Here is an 11,226-nt window from a genome sequence, read left to right as displayed (position 1 = left end):
TCAAGTAACTGTCCCAAAAAATGTTAATACTGTGGGGTCAGGATGACTGATTCTAAATCAGACTATTGAAGAAAATATTCCTTCAATATAAGCGGTATCAGCAGATAAACTCGCTGAAGGATACCCAAGGTATGCTAGAAAATACTACTGTATCATGGTACTGTAGTTTTCTAAGTGCAGTAAGTCTATATTTCAAATTATCGACTACTGTACCTATGTATTGTATTCTAGTCATTATGCTGCCTACCAGGCAGCATAAGACAGAAGGGTCCATCCAGCATAAAGCCAGATGGACTAGAAAATTAAAGACATATATTAGTATATCCGACTCAGGTCATTTGCTGTAGTCTTCCTACTATATTAAATTATAGAGTTTCCTGATCGGGGAGACTCAAGAAAAGGCTGTACCTTTTAAAGGTTAGGAGTATATAATCTTGCCTTGAAGTATCTAATATTGTAGGGTAATCCTAAACTGATTTCCAATCAGGATATTGAAGAAATCATATTAATTCAATATAGGATTAGGCCCAGCAAATGCCCGAGCTGGATATCCAAAATATATTGGAAATAACTACCAGTACAAGAAATATAGTAGTTTTCTATCTACAGTATATACTATACTGAGATATACTGGCTATCTGTATAACCTATACAGTAGTTGATCCGGCATGTTTCCGGTCTAGCTAGGACTTTCCGGCATACCCGGCAGAACTAGCGAGACAGAGAGAGAGACAGTATGGAAAAAAGGGCTATCCTTTACTGTAAATGTATACAGTGATTAAGGAAGTAAAAGTCTAATAGACTGCCTTTTTTCCGAAAGAAGGTTCTAATAGAAGGGGAGAATGTAACATTCAGGCTTCTATATAGCTACAGTATTGTTGCCGGCAACCTGCTGACAGTACAAGTACAGTCGGCGCGCTACCTACCGAGTCAGCACTGACTTTGCCGGCCCAGCCGGCAGCACACAGGCAACAGAACCTATAGCAACAGTCCAAGGGAGGACTGAAGAACCTTGGGGACAGAAGGGAATACCCACTCACGGCCATCATGGACGTAACTGCCGGCCAGTCCGGCAGCTGGCGAATGTGCCGTCAGCCGCCAGCCATGTCGGCAGCCGCCAGCCATGTCGGCAGCCGCCAGCCATGTCGGCAGCCGCCGGAAACGTCGGCAGCCGCCGGCAATGTCGGCAGCCGCCGGAAATGTCGGCAGCCGCCGGCAATGTCGGCAGCCGCCGGCAATGTCGGCAGCCGCCGGCAATGTCGGCGGCCGCCGACAGTCCATGATTGTCGGCAGCCATCTTGGTTGCCGGCCAGGCCGGAAAATGACTATCATGTCGTCAGCCGCCGGCAATGTCGCCGGCAATGTCGCCGGCCGCCAACAGGCCATGACTACCGGCAGCTATCTTGGTTGCCGGCCAGGCCGGCAAAAGGCTATCATGCCGTCAGCCACCGGCAACGTCGGCAGCCGCCGGCATCGTCGGCAGCCGCCGGCATCGTCGGCAGCCGCCGACAGTCCATGACTGACGGCAGCCATCTTGGTTGCCGGCCAGGCCGGCAAATGGCTATCATGCCGTCAGCCGCCGGCAATGTCGGCAGCTGACGACCGTCCATGATTGCCGGCAGCCATCTTGGTTGCCGTCAAGGCCAGGAGGTGGCAGTAGCCCTGCCGCCAGCCAAGATAGGAGAGGGAGTCTGGCCGGCTCCAGCACCCTACCGCAATGGTAAAGTTGCAGGATGCCAGCCTAAAAAGACAATGGATCAACCATCAAAAAGGATAGAGGGGTAGGGGAAAAGGGTCCTGTAACGTCTGTGAAAGGAACTGACACACTTGTCAGTCCTACCACCTATAAAAGGAACTCTGTTTCTGTATCGGTATCGACAGAATGCAGGTGCCAGGAGAGACTCAGTTCTCCAACCCAGAGACTGCCGACACAGTTAAGGGGGTGGCGGCACTGCCGCCTCCTCTCAACAAGGGAGAAACAGGGTTCCAGTGCCACGTTATCCTAGGCTAAAAGAGAATTACTATTAGCCCAGGGAACTGTGGCACAGGACTAGTCTTTTAGTCGCAAGGAGAAGATGGTATACTACCATAACTCTAATGCAACTATGGAGGGCTAACCTCCATTGTCGGCAACCTTGTCGGCAGGGGAATAAAGGTATCCTACAACCAACTCACCCTACCGGCAGGTCGCTGACATAAGACTAAATACTCTGAGATTCTGACTAAATCCCAAAACCTGCTGGTATATCCACAACCAAAGGTTAAGGGAATAGGCAGAAACCAAACCCCATATTAGCTATGTCTGAATAAAATTCAGGCACGGCTACTAGGGTTGTAGCCTGAGGCTACACTCAGAGGGAAAAGGGATTACCCTTAAGTCTCCGAAGAGACGTGAGAAGTTTCATAACATTCTAGGAGGTATCAGTCTCCAATGGATGAAAACGAAACACAAGGGTAATTGGGAAATGTCGAACGTATAGAAAAATGTCTAGGATAGGTTAACTAGGCAAGACGAGTTCTCGGTTACCTAAATCACCGAAACTCTAACTATACGATCGACAGAGGAAAAATTAAATAATTATGCACATAATCAAATCTTCACAAGAATTAAATAAAGCTATTTAAAAACTGGAAGTCGTTCCTCTAACTAAATAACGCATGCCTAAGAACGACGGCACCCATGGGGCCTCCAGTCAGTGGCCTAGCTCTAAAACACAATAAATACTTAATTTCATTGTGAAACAGGAGCTAAAACATATTCAAAGTAAAGACCTGATACTCAACTTTCCAAAGGCGGAAGAGGATGAAGAAGGCATAATTAATAATCCTTTAAACAATCGAAAAATTCAATCACGGGAAAGTACCACCGAGCGAAATCGCTACAATAAAAGGTGTTATGGGCGACACAAACTCAGAAACTCATCTTTAACCTTTATTCCGTTAACAGTAGTAGTAACAGTAGTAACAGTAGCAGTAGATTCATTCATCTGTGTGCCCAATATGAATCCTTTGAATTACAAAATATATACCACTGTACTCCTTGCAAACCTTGCTTGAACTCCCAAAGAGACTTCATAATTTTAGGAAGTAAGATGAAATCGTAATTTGTTTACACCTCTCACCTTTTTAACTAACACCTACAAAAGTAACGACATTTTTTTTTTCCAACCAGATGGGTTTGTGTTTCTGCATTAACATACTCATCCTCATAAACAGATTAAACCTGTTTATCAAAATATACACCTACACATGCAGACACAATAAATAACCTTTAAGTTACAATACAAACTCTTTGAATTCAAAACACTTCCACGATTCACTTATTCACCTAAACAAAATTAAACATCTTCATAACTCAAATAATATATAATATCAAATGATAGGCCATAAGAACAACATAATATCACGGTACATTTAACATGAAAATCCTAGCCTTTAACTAATAACACTAGCTTCTGAATAGGATGGACAATAACCGAAGAAAGTGTCTTAATCTTGGCACTGCGAATTGTTCCTTTGTCATCAGGGTATACTTCTATCACTCGCCCCATTGGCCAGTGATTCCTTGGCTCAATGTCACTCTTTACCAAGACCACATCGCCAACAATTAGATTTCTTCTTGGTTCATTCCACTTTTGTCTAGTCTGTAAAGTGCTCAAATACTCTTTTCTAAATCTTCACCAAAACAGGTTGGTCAGATATTGAACGCATCATCACCTTCTCCTCATGTAAACATCATCCTTTTGAAACAAGCCAGGGGGAGGGATCACATAGGATTTTGGAATCAACAAATGGTTTGGAGTTAGTGGCTCAAGGTCATCTACGCTGTCACTTACAGTGGTTAACGGTCTTGAATTGACGATGCTCTAAACCTCACAATGCAGAGTCCCTAAACTTTCATCATTTAGCCTTTCACCAAATTCCTTAACCAGTGCAGACAACATTTTTCTAACTGTTCTGATTTGGCACTCCCAACAACCACCCATGTGGCTTGCTGCAGGTGGATTGAATTTCCATTCAATATGATGATGCAACAAATACTTCTCAATCTTCTTCTCCTCCATCTCATCAAGAGCTGCCTTAAGTTCTCTCTCAGCCCCATGGAAGTTGGTTCCATTATCACATCTGATAACCTTAGGATGACCTCTTCGAGAAACAAATCTTCGCAAAGCATTTATGAAAGAGTCAGATTGTAAAGTGTTTGCAGTTTCAATATGAATTGACCTACTAACCAAGCAGGTAAATATCCCACCATACCTCTTTAACTCCTTTCTTCCTTCCTTGATGTAATAGGGTCCAAAGAGGTCAATACCAACATTACTGAATGGTGGTGAAGTTTCCAATCTGTCTGCTGGAAGATCAGCCATCTTTTGACTCAAAGCTGGTTCTTTCAACTTCCTTCAAGTAACACAATGAAATAACACATTCCTGACAGTTGCATTAGCATTGATGATCCAATACTTCTGCCTTAGATTTGAGAGAACATGGTTTCTACCCGAATGAGTTAATAATTCATGCTCATGTCGTATCAACAATGTAGTCACATGATGCTTCTTTGGTAACAGTATGGGATGTTTGGCATACCGTGGAATGTCAGACCTTCTTATCCTACCTCCAACCTTCAGTAGTCCATCCTCAGAATCAAGAAAGGGGTCAAGCTTATATATTGGACTACTCTTGCCAACTGACAATTCCCTTAATAAAGCCTTCACTTCATCACCAAACATCTCCCGTTGAACATACATTATGATTGCCCTTTCAGCATCAGTGGTTACACAACCTTTCCTTTTACCACTAAGGATTGACTTTAGTTGTTGAAATACAGAAACTGCCTTTTGTAACCTTGACGATGAAGAGAAATATTCAATTAATCTTGTAAACCCATGATGTTCTTCAGAAATTGTGACCGCAGACACATGTTCACTCTTATCATCAACACAATCTGCACACACATACTCCTGTGAAGGCAAATAATCAGATGAAATAAATGATGGGCCATGAAACCATTCCTCATACTGCAAAAACTGATGTACACTAATACTTCTTGATGCCACATCAGCAGGGTTATCACTGGAGTTTACATATCTCCTTTGCTCAGGCTGGGAGTAGTCCCTTATAACCCTGACTCTGTTGGCTACAGAAACAGGGAACCTTTCAGTGTTGCTATGAATATAGTGAAGGACTGTTGTTCAATCTGTGTAGTACACTACCTTGCCAACAGTAAACTCCAACTCCTTCAGGATGTGTTGAGCAACCTTGACAGACACAGTTGCAGCTGTAAGTTATAACCTAGGTATAGTCACCACCTTTTTGGGAGACACTCTTGATTTTCCCATGACAAGATTTGACTGAACTTGGTTTCCATCGTGAAGAACAAGGTATGCTGCAACACCATAACCAACTGTACTTGCATCGCTGAATAATACAAGACTTGAACTTGTCACATTACCAAACCCACTTGACTTGAAGCATCTTGGTATTGAAAGCTGCTCCAGTAAATGAAGACCTTGTATCCAATGTTCCCACCTTTCAGCTGGCTCATCTGGAATCCTCTCATCCCAGTCCAAACTCTCAACTTGACACAATTCTTGTAACAGTTTCTTGGCCGGTAAGATGATTGGAGAGAGCAACCCAAGGGGATCATATAATGATGAGATAGTTGATAACAATCCTCTTTTGGTGAATGGATTATCCTTGAGCTCAAATGAGAACTTGAATGAGTCTTCTTTAAGGTCCCATAACATTCCTAAGGCTCTTGTCATTAAATTCTCCATGTCAAGATTAAACTTGTCACTTTCAACCGAACAATCTTCAGAAGGCAAAGGTTTAAGTACATCACTTGAATTGCTGACAAATTTAGTTAACCTAAATCCTCCTTCACCTGTTGCAGATACCAAATCCTTCACCAACTTCACTGGTGTAGGAACATCAGCACATGACTTCAAACAGTCGTCAACATAGAAATTGGGCCTTATGGTGTTGCCAACAGTTGAATCATACTTCTCATCTGCTTTGTCTGCTGTGGCCTTCAATGCAGTATTTGCAATACTCGGTGATGAGATTGCTCTGAAAATGTGAACAGCCATTCGGAATTCTTCAAGAGGTCGATTGATGTCACCATTAGGCCACCACAAGAATCTAACATAGTCCTGATTCTCAGGTGGAATCTTTATTTGAAAGAACATAGCTTCAATATCTCCAATGAATGCATAAACCTCCTGCCGGAATCTAATGAGTACTCCCGTCAATGAATTGGTGAGGTTTGGACCCTGTAGCAGAACATCATTTAATGACACACCTTCAAACTTGGCACTACAGTAAAAAACAACCCTAATCTTCCCTTTCTTGGGAAGAAAAACTGCGTCATGAGGAAGATACCAAACAGGAATCTTATTGACCTCATCATCTGGGATCTTGTAAGCATAGCCTTTTTCAAACAACTTGTCCATGAATGCTGTGTACTGCTGTCTGTAATCTTCACTATTCTTCATCTTCCTCCTTTGCCACTTAGCTCTGCTAACAGCCTGCTTCTTAATTCTAGGAAGATTCACATTGCGATCTCTGAAAGGCATGGGTAGCTGAAAGTGACCATCTCTAAATTCAATGTCATCCTGGCACCTTTTCACAAATCTGGTGTCCTCAAAAGATAAGCCACGCTCATCAGGAACTGACCCAAGATCCCTTTCTGAAAAATCTAACTCAAAGTACTTCCTAATACTTTCAACAGTAATACAGTCAGTAACATGTTGATCATCAGATACAAGTAACCTGTGACATGAAACCCCATTTGAACTAACCTTAACATGTACAGGCCCATTAACTGTCCATCCATGCAAATATCTTACTGCAAAGGGGCCATAACCTGAAGTGGGTACAACCTCTAAAGGTTGTAAAGCTGTTGGACAGTTATTACCTATCAAAATTCCTATGTCTAACTCTGGCTGATACACTGGAATCTTATTAATAACACTTGATAAATGAGGCCAATCCTTTAACACTTCATACCTTGGAATTTGATCATGATTAACAGGAATATCCTTTTGTGTGAATACCTTTGGTAATACAACATCATTATTACCATGTATATCAGCAACAACAAGACCATTCACAAAGGTTTTAACCGTATCAGTCCCATGCATTTTTTGCAACTTGATAGCTGTTTCAATACCTTTACAGTTTAATTGATTCTTGATACTATCTTTAATGAAACAACCTGTACTGCCCGTATCATAAAAGGTATAAGTTTGTACTACATTGTCGCTACCCTTTACATGTAATTGCACAGGCAAGACTGATTACAACACTGTATCAGAAATTGTACATGCAGAAGACCTCACATTACTTAGAGTCTGAGCATTACCTTGACCTGGAGTGCGACCTTCACCTTGAGTACCATCTTGACCCTTAGCACAACCTTCACCTTGAGTACCATCTTGACCCTTAGCACAACCTTGACCTGTACTTTCAGACTGTGCAATAGCTTGTGACACAATTGCACTGTTGCTGTCAAGCATCCTAAAATTCTCAATGTGCAGAGTGGTAGCATGCCTTTTATTACATGTCTTGCACTGCCGTCGATTGAGACACCTTTTTGAAGTGTGGTTATTGCCCAAACAACTGAAGCAAAGACGGTAGTCTTTAACAAATTCTCGTCTTTCATCCACACTCCTGTGCAGAAATTGAGGGCACTCCTCAAGGTCATGATGACCACTACAGAGTTGGCATTTCCTAGTATACTGGTTGGCAGAATTTGATGGTTGCACTGTAACTGCAAACTATTTTTGCTTGGTCTGACTTGAGCCATGATTTGCCTTTGCCTTTGGAAAAACACACACTTTACCCAAAGCTTCCCTGCTGAATACAGGATCCATTGCTATGGAAAAACTTTTTACTTGAAATCTTGCAATGATATACAAATTAATGGTGACAGGGTAAATTAAAGAAATCGTTTAATTTATATTTAATTACAGCAGTCAAAATTAAATAAAAAATTTATAAATGAGTAAAATAAAATTTAATCCCTTTGCTTGAGAGAATCCTTGTCCTTTGTGCACTGTAACCCCTCCAAACCGTGCTATATTCTTGGAGAGATGACCTTACGCCAGACACCACTCCAGCACAACATGGTCACCACTGAATTTTTCCATAACCTGACAATACAATGAAATATCTATAATAGAGGTCATGGCCATCTATGGTTTAGACTAAGGCGTAAGCCTTAAATGTTTTACTGAAATGTAAATATATAAAATGTAATAAATTAGATAGCAAAGATCGTAATATTCTTAGTATTTAGCTAAGTTTTAGGCTAGCCTGATACAAATTTAAAGTTATTTACTAGGATAAATGCCTAGCTTAAAATTTAGTATAAGTTTTTTCCAGTGCTTAGTCTACTTAGCCGACATATAAGCAAGCTCAATAGCCCAGTCTTAAAGTTTTTAGAAGTTTTTTTAACGTTAATATATGAAAGAACTGAGTTACTCGTTAGCTTAACCTCTGATACTTAAACCTCGTAGAGTTTTACAAAAGTTCACAAGAAAATAACACTTATAACAATTATCAAGTTCCTTCTAAATATCACGAACTATCAGGTAATATTTTATAGGACGTGTAAGTTAGGTTAATGAACCGACAAAGTTCATATATAAGCAATTTGAAAATCGACTGAAACACGCGTAAATGTAACTCGATTCTAACTCCAAACTGCTAAAAACCCGTCTCCTTTCTCTCCCCAAATCCTTCGGTAGTTTTGTTGAATTTCGCCTTCATTTGTCAATAGTAGCTGTCCTCGGCAAACTTCTTAATAGTAAATCTTCATATTAATTATACAATTAAACTCTGTCACCCATGAAGACTATAAGCAGATCGGCTGATACACAAAAAACATGTAGGAGTGTTCAACAACAGGTCCTGTCGTTCTGGTCTTCGAGTCACAACTGCTATTCTGCGTTTTGGCAGTTATATCGTCACCTCTTCTTCGAGACATTATATGGTCGCCTCTGCTAAACTTTGTTATTTCGTTTATAGCTTGGGGTTTGAAAAGGTTAATCAAGAAAACATTTATCATGAATCAGCCAAATTAACTTTATGAACATGAACTTTAGCCACAATAAAGTAATAATAGTAAATCTAAATAGCTAATTACAACTTGGTGATTACGATTCATGAGAAGTAGAAGGAACTCAAAACATAAACTCCTAAATCCCATGCTTAACAAGAAAAAATATTTTAAAAGGTATCCGGGAGTTTATGTAAATAAAAGAGAAATAACATACTGTCAAGTAAACAATAAATGTGAAATATATCTTTGATATATTTTGTATAATTGCTGCCTCTGCTGCATTCTGCACAAATTCCACTAATGTGGGGAAACACGAACAAACACCTTGCTTCCTGAGCTTTATCACATGATCCAACCACTTATTTTGAATATATACTGGCAGCTTTGAAATCACCCTCTGAAGGTTTGGCGAATCATTCAAAACCTGCATGTTTGATAATGACTGCATGGTATGATTACATTTCACAAGATATAATGCATATTCCTGCAAAGATTCACTGTTATCACCTCTCACTTGTGGCCACTTGGTTAGCTTGACTATGTATGCCATGGAAACCTTGTATGGATCTCCATACACTTTGTCCAGAAGTCTTTTTGCTTCAACGTATCCTTCAGATGCATTCATAAACATGCACCCAGCTATGAGTGACTTAGGCTTTCCTTCTAGATGCTGATTTAAGAAATACAGCCTGTTGGAGTCTGATGTGGTGTGTGGCACGATGAGGTCATTAAATGCCAACATGAATGATGCAAATTCAAGAAGATCACCACAAAACTTGGTCACTTCAGCATGAGGCAGCATCATAGCCGCTGCTAACTGTTGCTGACTTTGGTAGAATGACTCTGGGGCAGGTGCCATGGGTAGAAAAGGCACGGTGACATTGGGTTTATTTTGATGCACATTGTGACTGGGAACAAATGCTGGTGTTTCAGGGTTTAAAACTTTGTCTGTCGATGGAATAACTTCTTCCTAGAACACCTTCTTCCTCGCCCTTGCTGCTTCAATTTCACCATCCAACTTTAACAAATCTTCCTTGGCTTTTAATTCTGCCTGTTGTTGGGCTATTTCTGTTTGTTTCTCAAGCAGTGCCCTCTGTGCAAGCAAACCAGCTAACTTTGCCTTCTCCTGTATGAGAGAAGACTTTACACTTGATGCCGTGCTTTTAACTGACCTCCTGGATTTATGTGACCTGCTCCGCAGTGAAGATCCGTCCATAAAATCCTGCAAATTTGCTTCTGTTGTGGCTATCCATTTATGCACCTGTAATCTGAATCCTATGGCAGACAATTCTTTATCTTCAAACCTTTTGATTTCTGACTGGTGCTCGTTGACAGGTAGTTGAGACAAGTAATCACTGTGGCAGTCTTTGTACTTCTTTAACCCTTCCTCAAACTCCTCAATGCCTGTCTTTACTAAATGGAGATTATCAGGCTTCTCCATACACTTGCTGACTTCATTCTGTTTCTTTGTGAGGGCAGAGAGAGCAGCAGTATGGTTGTTCTTGAGGGTGCGTAACTTCTCCTTGGCATCGCCATTGTCTTCTACGTTGTCCTTCTGATCCGTATTCATGTTAAAGATGAATGAACTGTTGTTATGGGCGACACAAACTCAGAAACTCAACTTTAACCTTTATTCCGTTAACAGTAGTAGTAACAGTAGTAACAGTAGCAGTAGGTTCATTCATCTGTGAGCCCAATATGAATCCTTTGAATTTCAAAATATGTACCACTGTACTCCTTGAAGACCTTGCTTGAACTCCCAAAGAGACTTCATAATTTTAGGAAGTAACATGAAATCGTAATTTGTTTACACCTATCAACTTTTTAACTACCACTTACAAAAGTAATGACATTGTTTTTCCAACCAGATGGGTTTGTGTTTCTGCATTAACAAAAGGAATGGCCACTATCGTAGGGATGGCGCTGTTGTACCATCGATAGTAGTAGGGAACGGGGGATGGCCTTTGAAGGGCTCCCCTTTTATTTTTGCCACACCTCCTCGAACGTAAAACTCTATCTGGGATGCAGATTGCTATGAGGTATGCCATTACGTCCTTACGCGATATCCCTTCTTAAAATTTTAAGGGATATTCGCTCCAGGAGTTAGAATTCTGGGTACCTTCGGTAAATTCTCTGCGATATATCACTGTAGTCACATATAACCT

At 40.9% G+C, this 11,226-nt stretch overlaps 3 protein-coding genes across 3 annotated transcripts; all 3 read right to left on the bottom strand.

The window, feature by feature from the left end:
- Positions 1 to 1,572: 1,572 nt before the first annotated feature.
- Positions 1,573 to 7,139, bottom strand: LOC137623571 (uncharacterized). Its single transcript, XM_068354401.1, has 4 exons — positions 5,290 to 7,139; positions 4,957 to 5,163; positions 4,258 to 4,398; positions 1,573 to 1,741 (listed from the first exon to the last, which is right to left on the bottom strand). Exons 1-4 carry the CDS (start codon positions 7,137 to 7,139, stop codon positions 1,573 to 1,575), a joined length of 2,367 nt encoding a protein of 788 aa, XP_068210502.1.
- Positions 7,140 to 7,295: 156 nt separating this feature from the next.
- LOC137623570 (uncharacterized) lies at positions 7,296 to 9,920 on the bottom strand. The gene is made up of 2 exons (XM_068354400.1): positions 9,456 to 9,920; positions 7,296 to 7,736 (listed from the first exon to the last, which is right to left on the bottom strand). Exons 1-2 carry the CDS (start codon positions 9,918 to 9,920, stop codon positions 7,296 to 7,298), a joined length of 906 nt encoding a protein of 301 aa, XP_068210501.1.
- Positions 9,921 to 10,031: 111 nt separating this feature from the next.
- LOC137623569 (uncharacterized) lies at positions 10,032 to 10,631 on the bottom strand. Its single transcript, XM_068354399.1, has one exon. It carries the CDS (start codon positions 10,629 to 10,631, stop codon positions 10,032 to 10,034), a length of 600 nt encoding a protein of 199 aa, XP_068210500.1.
- Positions 10,632 to 11,226: the final 595 nt, after the last annotated feature.

This window comes from Palaemon carinicauda, chromosome 30, assembly GCF_036898095.1.
Source record: "Palaemon carinicauda isolate YSFRI2023 chromosome 30, ASM3689809v2, whole genome shotgun sequence".
NCBI classification, from domain to species: Eukaryota; Metazoa; Arthropoda; class Malacostraca; order Decapoda; family Palaemonidae; genus Palaemon; species Palaemon carinicauda.
Note: the sequence above shows the minus strand (reverse complement) of the source record. Positions and strands in the feature narration are given on the sequence as shown.

Bases quoted from the DNA above. Each gene is read 5' to 3' on its own strand.
- LOC137623570 (XM_068354400.1), bottom strand. From the start codon at position 9,920: ATGGCACCTGCCCCAGAGTCATTCTACCAAAGTCAGCAACAGTTAGCA. The intron at 7,737-9,455 runs GTGATTTCAAAG...TCTGCCAACCAG, and splicing joins ATTCGCCAAACCTTCAGAGG to TATACTAGGAAATGCCAACT.
- LOC137623571 (XM_068354401.1), bottom strand. From the start codon at position 7,139: ATGCATGGGACTGATACGGTTAAAACCTTTGTGAATGGTCTTGTTGTT. The intron at 5,164-5,289 runs GTTATAACTTAC...CTATATTCATAG, and splicing joins AAGGTGGTGACTATACCTAG to CAACACTGAAAGGTTCCCTG. The intron at 1,742-4,257 runs GTATGGTGGGAT...TTGTCTTTTTAG, and splicing joins GGAAGAAAGGAGTTAAAGAG to GCTGGCATCCTGCAACTTTA.
- LOC137623569 (XM_068354399.1), bottom strand. From the start codon at position 10,631: ATGAATACGGATCAGAAGGACAACGTAGAAGACAATGGCGATGCCAAG.